Source organism: Erinaceus europaeus, chromosome 11, assembly GCF_950295315.1.
Source record: "Erinaceus europaeus chromosome 11, mEriEur2.1, whole genome shotgun sequence".
Classification (NCBI taxonomy): Eukaryota; Metazoa; Chordata; class Mammalia; order Eulipotyphla; family Erinaceidae; genus Erinaceus; species Erinaceus europaeus.
The window spans coordinates 72,014,330-72,039,017 of record NC_080172.1 but is presented as its reverse complement, the minus strand read 5'-3'; the positions used below and the strand labels follow the sequence as shown (position 1 = coordinate 72,039,017).

Below are 24,688 nucleotides of genomic sequence, written 5' to 3'. Positions count from 1 at the left end.
GTCAGGCTCAGGAAAAACTAATAAAGTCATGGGCCCTTTGGAAGATACCTAAAATAGACCTACTAGGTATTTCTGAAATGGACAACCCAAATCTTCATTTGCATATTCCAGTCTTTAGGGTCATGATTAGTCAACAATTTGTTTGGCTTTATATGTTAACTCTTCTTTCAGCCACCAGGTTCCAGATGCTACCATGATGCCAATCAAACCTCCCTGGGCAGACGACCCCACTAATATGTCCTAGAGCCCCGCTTCCCCAGAGCCCTGCACCACTAGGGAAAAAGAAAGACAGGCTGAGAGTATGGATTGACCTGTCAATGCCCATGTTCAGTGAGGAAGCAATTACAGAAGCCAGACCTTCCACCTTCTGCACCCCATAATGATGCTGGGTCCATACTCCCAGAGGGTTAAAGAATAGGAAAGCTATCATGGAAGAGGATGGGATATGGAGTTCTGGTGGTGAGAATTCTACCCCTCTTATCCTATGGTTTTGTCAGTATTTCCATTTTGTCAATAAAAATTTAAAAAATAATAATAATGATTGGGATCTATTCACAGTATTACAGAAAACAAAACAAAAAAGATCACAAAAATGACAGAGTACCACTTTGGCTTTTATTGCATGAAATAATAATAATAATAATTAAACAAAACAGTAGAATAGTTACACATCCCCATTTCATAGATGAGAAAACTTTGAGAAAGAAAAGTCAGTTTCTTTATTTTAATTAACAGTCAAGGATGACTCAGGATACAAACCCAAGCAGTCTTGTTCCAGGACTCATAATCTTAACTAAGAGACCATATTGTCTGAGTAGTTATCATTAGTTACTTACACGAGATAAATAAGACTATACACAAGTAGGTTTATGTCAAATAATGGTCTTTACAGAAGAGTATGATGAAAAAAATAATTCGATAACTTCACTAAGTTAGATCAAAACTTACCTGCTTCCCTTTGATATGATCAGGAGATTTTAAGTGTTGCTGCACTGAACTATGTAAAGCAGGAATATAGACACTGCAAGCACTGCAGTGAACAGTCTCTACTTTCATCATGTGGTCATCTGCAGTAATACCTACAGAGGAAATTAAATCATTAATTAGAAAATAATGATTCTATTGAAATGTTTCAGAAAATTGTTCTACAAAGGATACAATTCCTTATTTTGCCAAAATCTGTGCCAAGAAGCCTCACCTACCACCAAATTGCCACAGCCCTCTACCACAGGGTAGTAAGACTCCATCTCCTTTTCATATCCTTCACATATATATTCTTATTTCTGACATGATTTATTCTTATTTTATTTCCATGATTTTATTTCCATGGGGGCCAGGGCCAGGTGGTCGCACACCTAGTTGAGCTCACATGTTATAGTGCACAAGGACCCAGCAGGTTCAAGCTTCCAGTACCCACCTGCAGCAGAAAAGCTTTGCAAGTGGTGTTCTTCAATCACTCCAAAGCTAACCTTGTCAGACAAAGTAAGGATTACAAAAGCTGGATAAGGGCAAGAGACTGGCATACTTTAATGATGACTCTTTGGTCATTATCACGCCACCTCATCACCTGGGACCCTAGTCAGGGAATCCTGGGATTCCCACACAGACATAATGGGCCTAGGCCTCTAACAGATCCCTCTCTTCACAGTCACTGGTCATCTCCAACAGGAACAACATAATGGACCCATTTGTGGGCCCCTACAGGACCTTGCCCTCAATGTGGATCAAAAATGTTAAAAATGGTCCATTCTCCGAAGGGAGGTTGGACAACATACTCTACCACCTGAGGAAGATGGGTCGTGAAATTAGTGCAACCAGGAATGTTCCTTGATGTAAACACAGAATGTAACCTCAGATCTACAGGGATGCAGAGGTTACAAAGGTTCCTGTGCTGAATATGGGCCCTAGCTCAAATCAATGAGGTTTACAGTTAACAATATATATATACTTTTCCTATATTTGGGAGCTACTCTCTTCCCTGATCCAGCTTTCTAGCCCTTTTTCCAACTATAACACCATCTCCTCAGATTATAACTTTAGTCCACCTGTATGTTAGCTGTCAGACTCAGGCAAAAACTAGTAAAACCATGGGCCCCTTGAAATATCCCTAAAATAGACCTACTAGCTTTTTCCAAAATGGAGACCCCCCCAAAATCTTCATCTGCAAGTGGTGAAGCAGTATTGCAGGTGTCTCTCTCCCTATTACCTCCTTCCCTCTCAATTTCTGATGGTCTCTAGCCAATAAGTAAATAAAGATAATAATTAAAAAAAAAAAAACTTAAAACAAAAAAGAATATAGTATATGTTGGATCTTGAAAATGATGAATAAGAATTATAAAAACTGAAAGTGTATGAAAAATGGCACTAATGTCTGAAAAAAATTCAGTAAAACTAGAAACAGAGTTTAAAAAAGGAATAAAAGAAAATAACAATGGAAAAGAATACTATGTCATGGAGAGTTTTCTGTGCCATGTCCAGAAACTTAAACTTTATCCTAGAGAATAGGTGAGTCATTGGAAAGAAGACTGTAATCATGTGGTCAAATTAGAGGTAAGAAAGACAACAACGAGTTGTTTGTGATGAAACTAATATAGTACATACACATGTTGATTTTCAGTGCTGCGTACCTGAAACTTATCTAATGTTATAATGCAACATCACTTCAATAAGGAAAAACTAGAGATAAGAAAACTAGTTAGAAATATCTAAAAGACAATGTGAAATCTACAATGATGATCACAGGGTATGTTGGGGGGTGCATAGAACTTTGGTGGTAGGTAAAGTATTTAAACTATGTCTCTGTAACTTTATAAACCACTATAAATGACTAGTAAAAAAAAAAAAAGAAAAAATGATTTTTTTTTTAATTTTAGAACTTAAAAAACTAGTTAGAATAAGATAATTATCAAGAGACAAATTAATATTAATGTGAAGAAATGCAATATTAAAGAGGAGACAGAGAAATAGACTTGGAAGGTATTTAAAAGCTAGGGTACAATGTTACAGACATAATAAAAATACTTAAGAGTTAACTTCATACTTCTGGCTTTGATGGTGACAAATTCCATTAGCTTTTGAATATTTGAAAAAGCCTTTATTTTCTCTCTCATATCTAAAGGACAAGTTTGTTGGATAGAACATATGTGACTGTCAGTTTTTTTAGTATTATGTCATTCCACTCTCTGCTTGCTACTAGGGTTTGTGAAGAGAAATCTGATAATAGCCTGATACCTTTACCTTTGTATGTCACTTTTCTTTCCCTAGCAGTTTACAATATTCTTTCCTGTCCATAAGTTTTAATTGTTTTACTAAAGATATGTCTTGGTGTTGGTCTTTTTATATTTAGGTACCTGGGTGTACTCTCTGCTTTCAGGAAGTTTATGTTGAAGATTTCCTAGGTAAGGAAACTTCTCAATTATGATTTTCCTGAATATATAGCCTTTGCTCTCTAACCGCTGTCCTCTTCCTCAGGAATCCTATCACTCTTACATTTGACCTTTTGATGGGAGTCTCAGAGGGTTGCTTCAATCTTTCTAAATCCTTCTTCTCCATCATCTTTAATTCTTTACACTGCCTGTGTGAATCTCCTTCTAAAGCCTGATACTTGAGCTTGTAGTACACTCACAGTGTCTTTCACAACCTACAATCCTATTTGAAGTTTTTCTTTCATGCTTCCTAATTGTTTAGTGAATTCTGGTTGAAGTTTTTCCTTCATGTTTTCTAATTCCTTGGAGAACTCTATTTGGAGTTTTTCTTCTTTGTTTCCTAACTCCTTAAAAAATATTCTTTCAACTTTTGAATATATTTTTGTCAATACTATGCTTAGACTCTTAGACTTCATAATGAGTTTTCTTTTTTTTATTTTATTTATTTATTCCCTTGCCCCGGCCAGCAGGGCGGTGAGCAGGGCCTAGCAACCCAATGAGACCTGAAATGATAGGGACAAGAGACGCGAAGAACGAGAGCAAGTCAAGTTTCTGATCAAGCTCTAAATTTTATTGAGAATACAGGCATTATAAGGCTTTGGGGAAGGAGAGGGAATGCTGGAGGAGGGGAAGGGGGAGCAAACTTCAAAGAGGAATGTTCCTTGCAACAAATGGCAGGAACCAAACTGTGTGTTGACTCACTTGATTACTGATAAATGGTTTACCTAAGGGGAAATGGCCTGCCCAGGGGGTAATTAACATTTGTCTTGAGGGGTTCCGTTGTCTCAAAGCTTATCATCTATAAAGCAGAGAAATGGCTCCTGGCATTCCCTTTTGTTGCCCTTGTTGTTTTATTGTTATAATTATTGATGTCGTTGTTGTTGGATAGGACAGAGAGAAATGGAGAGAGGAGGGGAAGACAGAGAGGGGGAGAGAAAGACAGACACCTGCAGACCTGTTTCACCGCCTGTGAAGGGACCTGCCTGCAGGTGGGGAGCCGGGGGCTCGAACCGGGATCCTGACGCCGGTCCTTGAGCTTAGCGCCACCTGTGCTTAACCCGCTGCGCTACAGCCTGACTCCCTATGAGTTTTCTATAGCCTTTCTCTGATATCAAAAATTTCCTGGAGTCCTATTTCATATCTGTCTTTTTGAAGTGCAATATTTGAAAAGTCTTTTCAAATACTCAAAAGCTAAGGGAATTTGCCACCATCAACTCTATCTTGTAAAGAACTGCTGAAAGGAGTTCCATGGGAAAAGAAGAAACAAAGGATTATACATTCTTAATGAGTGAAAAAATAACAAAATAGGAAAGGGGAGGGAATTAATGAACAGAACAGTCCTATGAAATACCAGTTATTCCAAGACTTTAAAAAGTCTTTGTAAGATACAATTTATTAATATAAATTATGGAAACCATAATACAAAATACATAATACAAAACAAGGAACAGACAGCAACAGAAAGAACAAACAAAATTAGTGAGGAAATCACCATAGATACCCATACACACAAAATGATAGAAGCAAATGGGAAAAGAATCAATGACCTAAAACAACCTTAAAACAATACCTAGAATGGATGTAAGTAAACCCTATATATCAATAATCACCCTAAGTATGAATGGACTAAATTCACTTATCAAAAGACCCAGGGCAGCTAGATAGGCTAAAGAACCCAATCCATCTATGTCTCCAAGAATCACACATTCAAAAAAAAGAAAAATGGGAGCTAAATATAAGAGGATAGAGCAAGATGTTCCAAGTCAATAATGCAGAAAAAGGGCAGGAACAGCAATTCTGTTCTCAGATAAATTACACTTACAAGTAAAGAAAGTAAGTAGAACTAGAAAGGGAATGGTCCAGGAGGTGGCAAGTGGATAAAGCATTGGACTCTCAAGCATGAGGTCCTGCGATCAATCCCAACAGCGCATGTACCAGAGTGATATCTGATTCTCTTTCCCCATTCCTATTTTCTTCATGAATAAATAAGATCATTTGAAAACTTTACTCTCTTAAAAAAGAAAAAAGAGGGACATTACACAATGGTCAAAGGATCAATCCAACAGAAAGCCATAATCATTATAAACATATATGCCTCAAATTTAAGTGCAGCCAAAAAAATAAAACAAATAATCACTGAAATTAGGGGATACTGACAGCAAAACAATAACAGCAGACCTTAATCACAGCAAGAGACCCATCAAATGGATAAAAAAATCAACAGGGAAATAGTGGTTTTAAATGAAACTATAGACAAAATGGACCTAAGATATATATACAGAATTTTCCATATCAAAAGAAATGAATATACATTCTTCTCAAGTACACAAGGATCATTCACAAAAATTGACCATATGCTGAGTCACAAAGACAGTCTAAACAAATATGTGAATATTAAAATCATAAAATCTTCTTCAGACCATGATGGTATGAACTAGAAATCAATCACAAAAGAGAACAAAACAAAAAAAAAAAAAGAAAGAAACTCCCTCAAAGTCTAGAGACTAAATGACATGCTTCTGATTAATACATGGGTCACTGAAGAAATCAAAAAAGAAATTAAGAATTTCCTCAAAATTAACAATGAAAATGAAGAAAACAGCTATCAGAACCTATGGGATGCTGCAAAAGCAGTCCTGAAAGGGAAGTTCATAGCAATATATGCCCAATAAAGAGGAGAAATCACTAGTAAATCATCTAACAACCCAACTGAAGCAACTAAAAAAAGAGCAATAAGGAGAACCAACAGTCAGGAGACAGGATATAGTTAAAATCAGAGCAGAAATCAATGAAAAAGAAACAAAGAAGACTATCAGGAATATTAATGAAGCCAAGAGCTGGTTCTTTGAAAGGATAAATAAAATAGATAAAACACTAGCTACAAAGGGGCTGGTTGGTGGTCCACCTGGTGAGTACACATTACAATGCACAAGGACATAGGTTCAAGACCCAGGGTCCCCACCTGCAGAGGGAAAGCTTTGTGAGTGGTAAAACTATCATTGCAAATGCCACTCTCCCTCACTCCCTCTCTATCTCCCCCTCCTCTCAATTTCTGGCTATAAAGACGACAGAAATTTATAAAAAGTTATTTTAAAAATATTAGCTACTCTCATTAAGAGAAAAAGAAAGAAAGCTATGGTAAATTGATTCAGAAACAAAGAGATACTACAACAGACAATGCAGCAATACAAAATATCAGGTAAGACTATTACAAACATCCACATGGAAATAAATTAAACAACTTAGAAGAAATGGACACATTCTTAGAGTCATACCAACTGTCAACCTTGACACAAGAGGAAGTAGATAAATGTAACAAGCCAATCACTACTGCAGAAACTGAAACAGTAATCAAAAGCCTAACCAAGAACAAAAACCCAGGTTCAGATGGCTATACTAATGAATTCTATAAAACATTCAAAGAACACCCATTCTCCTCAAACTCTACCAGGAAATAGAAAAAGGAGCACTCCCAAACACATTCTATGAAGCTAACATCATTTTGATGCCCAAAACAGGAAAAGATTCCACCAAAAAAGAAAACTATAACCTATACCAATGAGGAACACTGATGTAAAGATCCTCAACAAAATCATGGCTAACAGAATCAAATAATATATTAAGAGAATAATCCATCAAGACCAAATGGGATTTATCCCTGGGAAACAGGGGTGGTTCAACATCTGAAAAGTTAATCAATGTAATCCACCATAATCAACAAAAATAAAGATAAAAATCACATGATCTCATCAACTGATACAGAAAAAACATTTGAGAAAGAAGGTCCAACACTCATTTATAATAAAAGCCCTCAGGAAATTGGGAGTGGAAGGATTATTCCTCAACACAGTAAAGCCTAATGACCAACTTATGGCTAATGTCATACCCAAAAAGAAAAAACTGAAAGCTTTCACCCTAAAATCAAGAACCAGGCAAGGATATCCACTCTCACCACTTCTGTTCAACATAGTCCTAGAAGTCCTTACCATCATAATTAGGCAAGAAAGAGACAGCAAATGAATCATACTGGAAAGGATAAAGTTGTAGAGGATATGCTGTTAAACCCCAAAAATTCTGCCAAAAAACACTGGAAATTATCAGTAAATTCAGTAAAGTAGCAGGTTACAAAAATCAATACTCATAAATCTGTGGCATTTCTTTATATGCAAAATATGGGCCAGAGGAAAGGGAACTCAAGGAAGCAATTCCATTTAGAATTGAACCCAAAAAGAATAAATACTTAGGAATAAATCTAACAAAGGAGGTAAAGGACCTTTTCAATGAAAACTGGAAGACCTTGTTAAAAGAAACAGAGGATGCCACAAGGAAATGGAAGAACATCACCTGTTGATGGATTGGAAGAACAAATATTAAAATGGCAATATGGCCAAAAGATATCTAAAGATTCAATGAAATCCCCATTGAAATCCCAATGACATACTTCAAGGAAATTGAACAATTCATCCAAAAATTCATGTGGAAACATAAAAAGCAAGAATAGCAAAGTCTCTCCTGAGGAAAAAGAAGAAGAATGGAGTCATCACAATTCCTGACTTCAATTTATATTACAAAACAACAATAGTTAAAACAGTGCGCTATTGAACAAAAATGAACATATGGACCAATGGAACAGGATAAAGTGCCCAGAACCAAACCCATACATGCATAGGCATATTATATTTGATAAAGGAGCCAAAACTGCCCAATGGAGAAAAGAAAGTCTCTTTAACAAATAGTGTTGGGTGAACTGGACAACTGCATGTAGAAAAATAAAACTAGACTACCTAGCACCATGTACCAAAATTAACTCAAAATGGATCAAAGATATAGATATTAGACCTGAAACTATAAAATATATAGAATACATTGGGGAAACATTTCAGGACCTTAACACTAAAGATGTGCTTGGAGACTCTACCTCATAAACAAAGGAAACAAAAACAAGATTAAACAAATGTAACTATATCCAATTGAAAAGCTTCTATACATCAAAAGAAAATTCCATAAAGATAAACAGGAAACCCAGAAAATGGGAAAAAAATATTTGGATACTACACTTCAGACAAGCAATTAATAGCAAATATCTATAAAGAACTCATACAGCTCAACAAAAAGAAAAAGAAGAACCCAGTAAAAAGTGGGCAAAAGATATGAATAGGTGGTTCTCTAAAGAAGAGATACATATGGCCCACAGACATATGTGCAAATATTCCAAATCACTCATCATTAGAAAAATATAAATTAAAATCACATAGAGATACCACCTCACACCTATGAGAATGGGCTCCACTAATAAAAGCAAGAGAAGTGTTTGGAGAGGATGTGGAAAGACAGAAACTCTACTACACTGCTGGTGAGAGTGCAAATTGGTGGAACAATTATGGAGAATCCTTAAACAAATAAAAATGGAAACACCTTATGACCCAGTAATTCCACTCCTAGACATATACCCAAAAGATATAATAACACTGATTCAAAGGGATATATGCAGCCCCATGTTCATAGTGGCTTTATTCACAATAGAAAACACTTGGAGGCAAGCAAAATGCCCTTCCACAGATGACTGAATTAAAAAGTTATGGGAAATATACTCAATGGAATACTCTACTCAGCAATGAAAGAAAAAAAAAAAAAAGATGATATAGTGTCTTTTGGGATAAAGTGGATGGAATTGGAGATTATGCTTAGTGAAGCAAGTAAGGAGGTAAACAAATAAATAATCAGTGTAGAGATATCAATTTAAGCTCTTTAAATAAATTAATCCAAAGGAGGGAATATTAGGAATGATGTTAGTGGGACCAATTATTCAGAATACTGGAAAATATCAAATTCTAAAAGCCAGATAGGAAAAAAAAAAGTGAAAAATATAAAAAAGGAAAACACAAAGTTAAATGATTAAAGAGAATGTCAGTGCAATGTAATAAATATCACAGAAACCAAAAGAAATAGATTCAGAAAAACATAGATATTAATTAGTGAGAAAAGTTGCAGAGTATAATAACACAACACAACCTACTAGCAGGAACAAAGAAATAGATCACTCTATAAAGCACACTTTATCATGTGCTAAAATCTTGTTTCAAATCTGGGCACTACGCATGAGCACCATGAATGACACCAGAGGAAGTTTTGTGAATAGTAGGGTACTGCTGTAGTCTCTTCTTGTGTCTGTCTCCTTCCCTGTCTCTATTTGAAATTAAAAGGGGAAAATATATAGAGTTCACTAGGAGTGATGGAATCACACAATTGCAAAGCTCTGGCACAAAAAGAAAAAATGAAAGTCTACTGAAGTTGGTAACCAATTAAGTAGACTGTCTACTGTAGATAAACTAATAAATGGAAGTAAGTGGATCAGTGTGGAATATGTTTAAAGACACATTATTTAAAACATAGCAAATGTTAAAGAGCTTGTGTTTAATAACTGATTATTGAACATAACTAAGACTTCAGAGAGGCTATCAAAAGAAAAGATAAGAATTAAAAATAGGGGGGAAGCAATTACAGAAGCCAGACCTTCTACCTTCTGCAACCCTCAACGACCCTGGGTCCATGCTCCCAGAGGGATAGAGAATGGGAAAGCTACCATGGGAGGGGGTGGGTTATGGGGATTGGGTGTTGGGAATTGTGTGGAGTTGTACCCCTCCTACCTTATGCTTTTGTTCACTAATCCTTTCTTAAATAAAAAATTAAAAAAAAAAAAGAATTAAAAATAGGAAGAGAAATTTGAGAAACTTTTCTTGAGATAAAGGATTAAACAAGATAAATAGAAAAAGTATTTTTTTTTTTATCAAGAAGAAAGGCAGATTTTTTCCTTTAAAACTGAAGTGAAAAGAGTAAGGGTAGACAGCAATGTATTTGTAAGCATGGGAATGGGAGGTCAATGAAATTTTTATCTTTGGGGCTGGAGAGATAGCATAATGCAATGAGACTCTCAAGCCTGAGGCTTCAGGTTCAATCCTGCCCCACCATAAGGCAGAGTCCAGCAGTGCTCTGCTTTAAAAAAAAAAAAAAAAGATGATGAATGAACATCTCCTAGCACACTCTGGGTCACACACATATGCCTATGTACCTTATCACTCTAGTAGGCTTTATTTACATTAAAATAAATTAAGTAAAATGTACATGTAAATTTCTAAATAATATAAATACTTACCTTCCATAACATCTTTTTCTATTATTTTTACTATTTCTGCTTGATTATTTGTCTGTTGCTTACGAAGAGATGTCTTCTTGAATTTATTTACCATACACTCCTAGAAAATAAAATAGGATTCCAAATAGTTTTCAGTGAGCACTTAATAAATGCTTAGCAGCACCATGCTCAACCTATGAAAGTATGTACTATATAAAAACTGATAACTGTTTCCAAAAAGCTTACAAAACACTATCACAAAATACTTGGAAAGTACAAACACATTCACTTTCAAAATGTACTTTAGTCATAAAGAGGAAGACATGAAGGAGCTAGAATAGTCAAGAGGTCTTTCTCAGAGTAAGTGGGTACTTAAATCCTAAGTGACAGAAAGGAACAAGTTAAGTAACTGTACTTAGAAATGGCAATCCAGCTCTAGGTCCTTCTTTAACCATTCCTAGTCCCAACTTCCCCTAACTTCCCTTCTAACAAGACTTTTATCCCTACACTATCATCCTTGACCCTTCCACTTAACTGTGTCCCTTGTATAGTTGTGTGTTCTATCTCCAATTACAGTAAATCCCCTATTAGGCCACTGATTGGTTTAGGGAATACATGACTTTAAGCAAAGTCACATTTTTTTAATTTTATTAGTGACTTAATAGTGATTGATAAGATTATAGGATAAGAGGGGTACAAGTCCATACAATTCCCACCACCAGAGTTCTGTATAACACCCCCACCACTAGAATGTTCCCTATTCTTTATCTCTCTGGGAGTATGGACCAAAGATCACAAAGTAATATATTTATAAAAATAATTTTACTCTACCAAACAGTAGTCCTGACTGATATTAGTTAAATTCCTATGGCATAATTCTGGTCACAAAGACCCAAAACACTTTAAATATAAACTATAATCTGTATTCATTTCCCAGGCCATGTATTCCAGTTCAGGGTCAGTATACTAGAAACTATTCCAGATGTTCCAGGTACAAGGCAGAGCCCAACCCTGGACAGGATGCTCCTCCACAGCAAGATTACTTAGGTATATCCCCACATTCAGACAGGAAGGAAATGAAAATTCTAATGTACATAGTATGTATATCTTTCAGATATGGGAGGAAACCAAAGTACCCATAGAAAAGCCATGCAGACAAGGGGAGAGCGTGTTAACTCCACACAGTGGCCCAGATGGGAATCATATTTTTCTCAACATAGTAAACAAAATGCAAAGTCCAGCTAAGTTGTTAGTTCATTAAGGGTGCCTGACACTTCAGTGCCTGACACTCCATCTTGTGTTAAGTATTCAAGAAATATTACTGATCAACACATGTTAACAATACAAAGACAGACATTAGGCTCACTGACTCTGAATTCAGACTCTCCCACTTACTGTGTCACAAAACCTCAACATGAAAGTTCATTAAAAATTTCATGAGACTTGCATAAAGAAAGGAAAGTACCCTGAACAAAATCAAGGACAGAGTAGCCTCTCAATGGATGATGGATGATTTGTGCCAACTAATAGCTGGTAGAGGGATTCTTTTCATGACACCTCTGCCAGAAACTACTGTAAAATACATGAAAGATTTACTTATTTGTGAGGCAGGATTAAAAATACTAGAGCTAGCTGGGGCCCAAGTCGGGGAGTTCTAGGATTCCCACACAAACATGATGGGCCTAGACCTCGAATAGATCCCTCTCTCCATTGTCACTGGACATCTCCATCAGGAATAACATAATGGATCCCTTTGGAGGGCCCCATAGGACCTTGCCCTCAACCTGGATCAACAACGGTAGAAAATGTTCCATCCTCCAAAGGGAGGTTAGATAACATACTCTTTCTACCACCAAAAGATGGGTCCTGAAATTAATGCAACTCAGAATGTTGCTACTGATGACCACAGAATGCAAGTTTGGACCTACAGAGATGTAGAGGTTACATAGGCTCCTATGCTGAATATAAGCCCCAGATCAAATTGATGGGGCTTCCAGTCAACAATATTTAAACACCTTTCCCATATTTGGGAGCTACTTTCTTCCCCGATCCAGCTTTCTAGCCCTTTTTCCAGCCATGACATCATCTCCCCAGACAATTAAGTTGGGTCCACCTGCATATCAGATGTCAGGCTCAGGAAAAAACAAGTATAGTCATGGGCCCTTTGGAATATACCTACAATAAGCCTACTAGCTACTTCCAAAACGGACACCGCAAATCTTCATTTGCAATATTCCAGCCTTTAGATTTATGATTAATCAACAATTTATATGGCTTTATATGTTAACTCTTTTCCAGCCACCAGATGCTACCATGATGCCAACCGGACTCCCTGGACAGATGACCCCATCAATGTGTCCTGAACTCTGCTTCCTCAGAGCCCTGCCCCACTAGGGAAAGAGAGAGACACAGGCTGGGAGTATGGATTGACCTGCCAGTGCCCATGTTCAGTGGGGAAGCAATTACAGAAGCCAGACCTTCCACCTTCTGTACCCCATAATAACCCTGAGTCCATACTCCCAGGGGGTTAAAGAATAGGAAAGCTATCAGGGAAGGGGATGGGATATGGAGCTCTTATCCTATGGTCTAGTCAGTGTTTCCACTTTATAAATAAATAAATTAAAATTAAAAAAAAAATCTAGAGCTTCTCTCTGTCACATGCAATATGTGCATCAAACTCTGAACCTCATGCTCCAGAGTCCAATGCTTTATCCACTGCACCACCCTCCAGACCTCTATTGCAAATACATGTTACAAATATAGATCCACTCTATTATTGAATGATTCACATCTAATTACAAGGTAAGTATAAAACAAAAATTTAAGTCAATAGTAAATTATGGGTTTTTTTACTTTTTTTTTTTTTTTTTTTTATTAGAGACAGCCAGAAATTGAGAAGGAGAGAGATAGACAGACACCTGCAACACTGCTTCACCACTCGTGAAGCTTCTGCCCTGCAGGTGTGGACCGGGGCCTGTAAGCCGGGTCCTTACGCACTATAACCCGGGTCCTTGCACACTATAACACGTGTGCTTAACCAGGTGCACCACCACCCAGCCCCCATAAGTTATGTTTTTAGAGCCAGAAAATAAGACAGAGAGGAAAACTATGGAAAATAAGCTATTCAAATGCAAAGTAAAATATTTACTTTAGAAATAGCTACTTACATGCAGAAACTCCATAACCACTTTGTCAAATTTGGTTTGTTTCTGAATATGATCTAATGTTTCCTGGTGGGAGGGACTTTCTAGATGTAGTTCGATATCTTTTTCTTCAAATGTTCGAAATTTACAAAATGAGCATGTGAATGCCATTCTATAAAGAGCAAAGAGAGATCATAAGAATATGGCAATAAGACTATGTTTACCCACATTTTAAAAAATCACCTTTCTTCCATTTTATGGTTGGTTTAAGTTTAGTTTAAGTCATTAAAAAAAGAAATAAAGGCATTTTTAAAAATCTACTTGGACAACACATTGCAGTTCTTATACAAAACAGAGAGAATGGGTTCACCTGGTAGGGGCACATGTCAAGTTGTTCTTGCATTTTTTTTTCCAAACCACATTAATATGTTAACATGGATAAATCTTATTTAAAATCTTCTATACTTTTTTTTTATTATTACTCTTTTAGGACTGTATCCCTACTCCTACCCCCTATACAGAAGCTGAAAATCTACACTTTTTAATACGGAAAGCATTCATACAATAATTAAGTAGAAATTTAATCATAAAATGTAAAATTGTCTTTGGACATCAGCACATTGATTGGGATGCATTGGATCAACCTTCTCGTGGTGCATCCCGTGAGTACCCATTCATTGGGGAAACTGATGATCCTTTCTAGCCGACTGAATCCACATGGATCCCAGTCACTTTCAAAGCCAGCAACAAGCAGCTCCTGACAGCTTTCAACCTGACCTGTTGACTGGCTACGGAAGAAGGGCAAACGCTAGAAGAAGCAGCACATTGATTTAAAGTATTACTTTCAACTTATTTCCACCCCCAAAACGCTTCAGCCTGTCATTCCTATCAAAAAAGAACAGAATGAATATGATATATGTACCAAAGACTCATGCCTCTAAAAACTACTATAGTTTTTATTGGTTCATTCTTAAACTTAGCCCTACTGTTTCTCAGGTCCTAACAAATTAAGGTTAACAAACCAGAAAGAACATAGGGATAAAATCATTAAAGTTGGACACAAAGTATACACAAGCAATCTCTAACAAATCAAAATGAAAAGCAGTCTAAACAAATAAACAAAACACACACCTGGGAATTCAGGCTCAGTTGTTCTAATTGGTCTAGACAGATAGCTCAATGGGAATGGCAAGTGCACTACCATGTAAGTGGCCTAAGTTTGAAGCCCAGTACCACTTGAGAAGTGCTATGACAATGGAAGCAGCTCTGGTCATGGAGTCTCTTCTCTGATTCTATCTAAATTAAAAATTCATCTGAAACAATGAAAACTATTTTTTTTAATTTTTTTATTGGGGAATTAATGTTTTACATTCAACAGTAAGTACAATAGTTTGTACATGCATAACATTCCCCAGTTTCCCATATAACAATACAACCCTCACTAGGTCCTCTGAAACCTTCTTGGACCTGTATTCTCCCCACCCACCCACCCCAGAGTCCTTTACTTTGGTGCAATACGCCAATTCCATTTCAGGTTCAACTTGTGTTTTCATTTCTGATCTTGTTTTTCAACTTCTGCCTGAGAGTGAGATCATCCCATATTCATCTTTCTGTTTCTGACTTATTTCACTCAGCATGATTTTTTCAAGGTCCATCCAAGATTGGCTGAAAACGGTGAAGTCACCATTTTTTTACAGCTGAGTAGTATTCCATTGTGTATATATACCACAACTTGCTCAGCCACTCATCTGTTGTTGGACACCTGGGTTGCTTCCAAGTTTTGGCTATTACAATTGTGCTGCCAAGAACATATGTGTACACAGATCTTTTGGGATGGATATGTTGGATTCCTTAGGATATACCCCTAGGAGAGGAATTGCAGGATCATAGGGTAGGTCCATGTCTAGCCTTCTGAGAGTTCTCCAGACTGTTCTCCACAGAGGTTGGACCAATTGACATTCCCAGCAGCAGTGCAGGAGGGTTCCTTTGACCCCACACCCTCTCCAGAATTTGTTGCTGTTACCTTTTCTGATGTATGACATTCTCACAGGAGAGAAGTGGTATCTCGTTGTCTTTATTTGCATTTCTCTGACAGTCAGAGACTTGGAACATTTTTTCATGTGTTTCTTACCCTTTTGGATCTCTTCTGTGATGAATTCTGTCCATTCCTCCCCCCATTTTTGGATGGGGTTATTTGTTGTCTTGTTGTTGAGTTTGGCAAGCTCTTTATATATTGGTTATTAAACTCTTGTCTGATGTATGGCATGTAAAGATCTTCTCCCATTCTGTGAGGGGTCTCTTGGTTTGGGTAGTGGTTCCTTTTGCTGTGAAGAAGCTTTTTAATTTGATGTAGTCCCATAGGTTTATACTTGCCTTAGTCTTCCTTGTAATTGGATTCGTTTCATTGAAAATGTCTTTAAAATTTATGCAGAAAAGAGTTCTGCCAATATTTTCTTCTAAGTATCTGATAGTTTATGGTCTAACATCCAAGTCCTTGATCCACTTGGAATTTACTTTTGTATGTGGTGAAATACAGTGGTTCAATTTCATTCTTCTGCATGTTTCAACCCATTGTTTCCAACACCATTTGTTGAAGAGACTCTGCTTTCCCCATTTAATAGTCTGAGCCCCTTTGTCAAAGATTAGATGTCCATAGGTGTGGAGGCTCACTTCTGGGCTCTCAATTGTATTCCACTGGTCAGTGTGTCTATTCATGTTCCAGTACCAAGCAGTTTTGATGACAATGGGCCTATAATACAATTTGAGATCTGGGAGTGTGATGCCTCCAGTTCTGTTCTTTTTTCTCAAGATTGTTTTGGCAATTCTGGGTCTTTTCTGGTTCCAGATAAACATTTGTAGCATTTGTTCTATTCTCCTAAAAAATGTGCTTGGGATCTTGATGATCCGGGATAGCATTAAATTTGTAGATGGCTCTGGGTACTATATTCATTTTGATGATGTTAATTCTTCCAACCCATGAACATGGAATGTCTTTCCACTTCTTTGTGTCTTTTTCAATTTCCCTGAGTAGTGACTCATAATTTTCAGTATACAAGTCTTTCACTTCTTTGGTTAGGTTTACCCCTAGATATTTTATTGCTTTAGTTGCTATAGTAAAAGGAACTGATTTCTGGATTTCAACTTCTTGTAACTTGGTGTTTGCATAGAGGAATGCCACTGTCTTTTGAATGTTAATTTTGTAGCCTGACACATTACTGTATTGCCTGATGATTTCCAAAAGCTTCTTGCTGGATTCCTTAGGTTTTTCCATGTATACTATCATGTCATCTTTAAATAGGGAGAGTTTAACTTCTTCTCTTCCAATCCGTATCCCTTTAATTCCTTGCTCCTGCCTGATTGCTATGGCAAGAACTTCCAACACTATGTTGAATAGTAATGGTGACAGTGGGCAGCCCTGTCTAGTACCTGATCTGAGTGGAAATGCTTCCAGTTTTTCACCATTGAGTATGATGTTGGCTGTAGGTTTGCTATATATAGACTCCACTATCTTCAGGAATTTTCCATCTATTCCTATTTTTTGTAGTGTTTTGATCATAAAGGGATGTTGTATTTTGTCAAACTAATTTTTTTTCTTACTATGTTTTACATTTTATATATCAGAACCAAGTAATAACAGAGATTACTCTGCTCGATATGGAAGGAAACAATACGTTTTAAAGATCCCTAAGGGGAGATTTGTAATTTTTTTTTCTTCAAATGTTTATCTTCTGAAGATGAGGTTTTAGTTCCCCAGGAAATATGTTTACATGTAGCATTTCATTCCTTTCATGCTAAACAAGCTAGCTTTTAAAGAGCTAAACTATATCTTGGATAAAAATTACAGTGAATTTGCTTTTCAATTTTACAGTTTTCATTTTCTTAGCATAAGCAGTAGTTGGTAGATTTCAGAGAAAGCCAGCAAAAATGATTAATGTTAACACATTTTAAATTCCCGTATCTTTTCTGTGCAAAGGTTAACATTCTGTGTTTGGATGTGTTCTTTTTTTTCCTGTGTATTCATTCTCCACAATATTACAAGTTTTATTAACTTCTCTTAGTTTTTTTCTTTTTTGGGGGGGTAACCATCAGGGCTTCACTGCTCAGCAGCTGACTTTTTCACACAAAGAAATATGAAAAGAGGCATAAAGAGAACACAACACCAAAGTTTCCTCTAATACAGTAAGAGACAGTTTAAAACCTGGGTCTCACACACAGCAAAGGACACCATACAAGTACTACCTTTACTTATCACCTCACTTAAAACTACAGACTAAGAATCCAGAGAAATACGTAAAACCTACCTATATTAGACTACTAATGCTGGCAACTGTTTCATAGCTATTATAAACAACATTCTAACAGGTATCTTGCTTGATTGAACTAATACATTTCTTTTTTTTGTCCATCACTTTTTTTTTAATATTTATTTCCTTTTGTTGCCCTTGTTTTTTTTTATTGTTGTAGTTATTAGTGTTGTTATTGATGTCATTGTTGGATAGGAGAGAGAGAAATGGAGAGAGAAGGGGAAGACAGAGAGGAGGAGAGAAAGATAAACACCTGCTGACCTGTTTCACTGCTTGTTAAGCAACTACCCTGCAGGTGGGGGGGGGGGGGGGGTCGAAAAAGGATCCTTATGCCATTCCTTGCACTTTGCACCACCTGCGTTTAATCCACTGTTCTATCGCCCGGCTCCCTTGGTCATCACTTTTGCTTCACCACTCCAAGCTCAGTTTTTTCACATAGAAAGACAGAAACAAAGATAAAGAAGGATACCACAGTACTGAAAGTACTGAAGCTTCCTTCAGTGAATTGGAGGCTGAGGTCAAGCCTAGGTCCTGAACACAAGAAAGCAAGTTTACTATCCAAGTGAGCTATTTTGCCAGCCTTAGGCTTCTACATTTTAGATTATTTTGTGGGAAAGATCAAACAGTATAAAAAATTTCAAGACACTTTTTTAAATGGCTAACCTGTTTCCCAGCAGGTCAACTATATTATAGTCACTATTTATAATAATCATTGATTATGTCCTAGTTAGCAAATCAGTATTTCTTTTTTCCTTGCTAAAACTAAAAAGTTTACAGTTTACTTATAGTTTTAATATTTTCCCTAAAGTTAACTAGCTGTTGTTTTTATATAGTAGGCATTTTATATTTTTTTAATTCTGGTTTAGTGATACTGATCTAAATAAAACAGTAATCACTTCTCATGATTATATTTTCCAAGTCTGTTTGCTTTCCTTTACAAGTGTAAATTTCTATTGCAACAGATCCAATCACCATTACCTCTGTAGCTTATTCTATAACTTTTAAACCTGGAAAGGAATATCTGCTGGCGGTTAAAATATTCCATTTTGTTTTTAACTTTCTAGTTTCTTAAGTTTGGGATATTTTTTTTTCTTTTCTTTTTTGCCTCCAGGGACATGACTGGGGGCTTGGTGCCTATGCTACAAACCCACTGTTCCTACAGCCATTTTTTTCAATTTTTTTGGATAGGACAGAGAAATTGAGAGGGAAGGGAAAGACAGAAATTGAGAGGGTAGGAGGAGAGAGACACCTGTAGACCTGTTTCACTGCTTGTGAAGCAATCCCCCTGGCAGGTAGGGAGTTGGGGCCTCATGATTTTTTTTTTAATATGTCTACATTCACCCTAGCTGGTTTAAGAATGTAATTTAGACTAATTTTTTTTTACTGTTCAAGTAGTGCTACAATTCCCATTCTCTATTACTGATTTCTTAATTATGCGATACATTCTGATATATAATGCAACCATTTACAGTTAATAATTCTTTTGCACTTTTAATCTTTCTACTGAATCATATTATCATAGTATTCTAATGTGTCAATACCTAGAAAATCTAGTATCTGATACTTTACTTTTTTTTTTCCCCCAGAACTCTTTGGAATCAGGATTGAAACAAACTACTATACTTATTCCTATCCAGGAATGTCACTATGTCCCCCAATATAGACAAGTCTCAAAAAGAATTTTTGATTTTCTTAAAGTCAAGACATGTATTTTACTTTTTTATTATTTTGCCTACTTATTGGATAGAGACAGAAATTCAAAGAGAAGAGAAAGATAGAAAAGGAGAGAGAGAAATACCTGCAGCACTGAATCACAACTCATGAAGCTTCCCCCTGCAGGTGGAAACTGGGAGCTCAAATTCAGGTCCTTATACACTGTTTTTTTGGTTTTTTTTTTTTTTTTTTTTTTGGTCTGGTTGTTTTTTGTTTGTTTGTTTTTACCAGAGCATTGCTTGGCTTATTGGGGGGGGGGGGGGGGATTGAATTTGGGAGTTTGGAGCCTCAGCCATGAGAGTCTCTTTGCATAACCATTATGCTATCTATCCCCAGGTCCTTGTACATTGTAATGTGTGCATTCTACCTGGTATGCCACTACCCCCAACCCTAATTTTTTTCGGGGGTGGGTCTTACCAGAGCAGTGCCAACTATTATTTTTCAAAAACATATTTCTGGTTTATTTGACTCATGGAAACTTTTTTCAGATTCCAATTTTATCTGCCTCTTCTAGGAAACCATCCATGAGTCAATTTTTCTGACTCTACTAAGAACAAACCTGTATCCATCGCCATATTTCTCACTGTTTTTTTCTCTTCTGCGTCTTTGTTTCTCTCGACGGGCCTCAATTCGTCGTTTTTCTTCTTCTTCCTTTTTAGGATCAGTTTTTGCTAAGATAGCAGACAAAAAAAAAAAGTCAAAACTAAAAATTACTTTCCCATTATCCCATTCCAGTCACCAGTTCACACATGGTTTACATGCTGCTAGTAATTAAAACTGAACTCACCAGAAAAATCCGAGTTTGAGAATACCCAACATTTCTGAAACTTTTTTATTTTCCCATCTTTTTGAAACCAGATCAGTTCTGGCTTATGGTGGTGTTGAGGACTGAACCTGGACTCCAGAGTCTCAGGCATGAGTCTTCTTACGTAACTATGAAGCTATCTTCCCAGCCCCTGAAACTTCATTCCTATACCATCATCATGGGTTTTCTCAACTAAATGATTATTTGTCATATAATTTTCTTTAAAACTTTCCTTATGATCATTTTTCTTATTTACAGTTTCTTTAGGTTCTTTTTTATTAGTAATACCCATAACCACTAAAATCATCTTGAGTGCCATAAAAGTAACCTGACCCTGAATGAAATGTGATCAGTACAGGGAAGTTTACACACAAATCTCCCCAAAAAGTAATTTTTTTTAATCTATACATTCCAAGTTAAAAGCAGGTTCATTCACTCTTATGGGGGTAGGGAGTAAGGTGAGACTGAAGAGATCATCACACTATCTTTTTCAAAGATTTATTTATTTATTTATTTAATATTAGATAGGCAGAGAGTTTCACAGCAAGGAGAGAAAAAGAGAAAAGGCAGAGACCCATTCTGGTACATGTGATGCCAGGGCTCAAACCTAAGAGCCTTGGGCACAGTAGTCTGCATTCTACAATTTGAGTTATCTCCCGTAATTTGAGTTACCGCTACAGCCATTCATTTCTCAATACATCTACTGTGAATAAACTAATAAAATACCCTAACAACAATAGAAAAATTAAAAAGCACATGATTATTTCAATAGATGCTGAGAAAGCTTTCAACAAGAGTTAACATTCTTTTACAATTAAAAAAAAATTGTAATGGGAGTCAAGGGGACATTCCTTAATCTAGTAAAATCTATATACAATAAACCCACAGCTAACATTATACTCCATGGTGAAACTGAAAGCTTTCCCTACAGTAACTGGGTGGTGGCACACCTACCTGAGAATACACATTACAGTCTGCAAGGACCCAGGTTCAAGCTCTCAGTCCCTACCTTCAGAAGGAATGCTTCACAAGTGATAAAAGCAGTGCATTAGATGGTTCTCTCTCTCTCTCTCTCTCTCTCTCTCTTTTTTCATATTTTTTTGAATTTTTAAAATTTATTATTAAATAGAGAGAGAAAGAGAAATTAAGGAGAGGGAAAGAAACAGAGACACCAGCAGCATTGCTTCACCAATCATGAAGCTTTCTTCCTACAAAGTGGGGACCAGGAGCTGGAACCTGGGTCCTTATGCACTGCACTGTAAGGTGTGCGCTTAACCAGGTATGCTACTGCCTGGACCCTCTCTTATATTTTCTATTCCCCCCTTCCTTCTCAATTTCTGTTTCTATCCAATAATAATAATAATAACAAAAAAAAGGCAGTAACATGTAGTGATATGTGCACTCTATGTTTCTTGAGGAAGAAAGGAAGGAAGGAAGCGAAGGAGGGAGGGGGAGGGGAGAGGAGGGGATAAGGGGAAGGAAAGAGAGAAGACAGGAGGGAAGATTTCTCCCCTAAATTGGGGATAAAAAAACAATGCAAGTGTATCCATTACCACCATTACTATTCAACATAGGCTTGGAAGGTTCATCCATAGCAATTAGGCAAGAAAATGAAATAAAAGGGATCTAAATTGGAAGAAAAATAAGGCTATCACAATTCCCAGCATTACAGACACCAAATCTCTGCCTTACTCTCCTAAAATGAATATACATTATTATGCTAAATGTGAAAAATAGTATACCTTGGTAATTCTGATATTTAATATGTGTAAGTAAATGTACTAGGGCACTCACAGGTCTAATATCTACAAATGTAATTTTATGCAACATGTCTATAGAAGAATTAAGATTATTTAAAAGCACTGAATTTAAAGGGGAGGGGGTCTACAGAACCTGAGCCATAGCAATTGTATCTTCTCACTTACTGGGTGATTTGCTGGGATTTATCTTCTCCACAGGTTTGGCTAGCTTGGGTTTCTTAATAAAGGTTCCACTGGGTTTATTAAATGGTTGTATCATTTTTCTCTTTATTCCTCTTGCAGCAGTAACTGTCACATTGGTGGGTTTGTTTTGATAGTCAACAACAATGCCAGGTCTATGAATGCTTCCAAAATCACTCATATGCTGCAAATTTGTGAAATAAAAAAACATTAGCATAAAATTCAAAGGCAAAGTATGAATTCATACCAAATTTGCATGTTACCCAATAATTTTCACCTTAAAACGCTCCAGACTGTAACTAATTTTTATATGGCCACTCTGAATAAGCACATAAAAAACTTTGTAAACTGTCACATAAAGTCAGTCAGTGAACTAGTTTTTTGTTTCCAGTAGAACACATAAGAATAGTTCCTACCTATTTTATTTTTTTACAAGGAAAATTATTTGAATCATAGACAATGTAATTAATGTGCCTGTTGGAATATTACCACTTGTACAACTCTCTGACAAACTCCTCTTCAGAGTTCCTAAATTGGTATTGTCCCATGAAAAGACCTTAAAAGAAATTTTTATTTTACTAAGGCCTGGCTAAAATAAGATATACAAAGAAGACCATATTTGAAGTTTGAAGTATGAAGTAAAAAAGATCCAGAAATCATTTAGGCTTTCTCCCTGTTGAAAAAGGGATGAGAAGGCGAGATGGAACATTAGTATGAAATAGGAGAGTTAAAGCATAACCATGCATCAACTTCCAAGACACACTTCAGATAAAGAATTAACATCTGACGTTCCATTCACATCCTTACCTAGAGATACATATTCTGACCCAGGAGCACAAGATGCAAAAGTTTACAGAGGAAGAGTCATGGAACCAAATGACTCTTTTATGTCCCTTCCTCTTCTCATTTCACTAACAATATCCACTACACCAAGAAGTCACATGTCCACAGAAATTTATTGCGCTAACTTTACTTTTAAGAAGATAAAGATTAAGGAGCAATCTGAAGAGAAGGATCCACTGGGAATTGTACAAGTGAAGATTTAAAAAGTCCTATTGGTTCATTTATTTCATTAACAGGAGGAAAGCAAGAAGTCTACTCAAGCTAGAATGATGAACACAAAGTACAAGAATAGCTACTTCACTATCATGAAAACAAAACTGCTATCTGAAGGACTGTTTAAAAAATCATTTGCCTAAATTAACATACAGCATGAAAAAAATTCAAGTTTTCAAAACTGTCGGTTATAAACCCAAAATCTATCACCCCAACTATTTTCAACTACCTATAATCCTAAATTATGGTGGGATAGCAACATATGACTAGTTGCTTACATTTGTATATTATGATTAGGAATACCTATCTAGCTTGTAGATCTGAATAAATTAATGTTTCTAGGTAATCTATATAGTTTCATCAGTAAAGTCTTCATTAATTATCCATTAAAGGTGCAATGCATTTTACATCAAGTAAAGAATAAATGAAAAATGTCTACACAAATATGACAAACTACACTGCTGCACCAAAAACTATAGTCCAAAACAAGTGTCCTACTACATTTTTTTTATCAAAAGTAGTTTCCTCTACAAAGAGAATATTAAAAGCAACTGACTTCAAAAACATGTCTTTCATTATAGCAAAAATACAATACTCTTTATATGCTCGAACTATTAGCCCCACATTCTACATATAATTACTAGGTTAAACTTCAAATCTACCAAGTTAGACATAAGGCACAATCTTTATACTAAATATCCTGAAAGTAAACCCTTGAAGACTAGCATACGTAAGCAATCATTTGCCGCATATTGTTTCCTAAGAAGAGGCCATAAACATGATTAACAGGCATGAATCTTCCTGTCAGTAGTAAAGCGAATGACACAGGGAAAATAGAACACAGAGCAACAAGATATTGTAAGAATGAATTAGCAATTATATAATAACCACAAATCATTCTACAACTCATTATACGTATCAACTTCTTCACCAAGTAAACATGGCTAAACTACCCTGGTCTTCCCTCAGATCTTTAATCTCGTGTTTGATATGAAAGATGAAGCTCTGAAGAAATTCTACATGTTAGACTTTAGCAGCAAGTATAAGCATTTTGTCATACATTGCACCTTTAACCTACTCAAAAACTCCAAAAGGGTTGTTACCTATTATAATAATCCAAGAACTATCCCACTAGCAAAACTGCTAGTGTTTACAAGGAAAAACGCAACT

General features: G+C 36.3%; 1 protein-coding gene across 6 annotated transcripts in view; it reads right to left on the bottom strand.

Moving 5' to 3' along the window:
• Positions 1 to 24,688, bottom strand: part of ZNF326 (zinc finger protein 326) — a 50,190-nt gene that overhangs the window by 13,760 nt on the left and 11,742 nt on the right. For all 6 annotated transcript variants that reach the window (XM_007524662.3, XM_060202027.1, XM_060202030.1 and 3 more), the window contains 5 exons: positions 22,448 to 22,646; positions 20,277 to 20,388; positions 13,725 to 13,872; positions 10,579 to 10,678; positions 949 to 1,079 (listed from right to left, as the gene is read on the bottom strand). In XM_007524662.3, the coding sequence (XP_007524724.1) occupies positions 949 to 1,079; positions 10,579 to 10,678; positions 13,725 to 13,872; positions 20,277 to 20,388; positions 22,448 to 22,646 (690 nt within the window). The remainder of the gene's footprint in view (positions 1 to 948; positions 1,080 to 10,578; positions 10,679 to 13,724; positions 13,873 to 20,276; positions 20,389 to 22,447; positions 22,647 to 24,688) is intronic.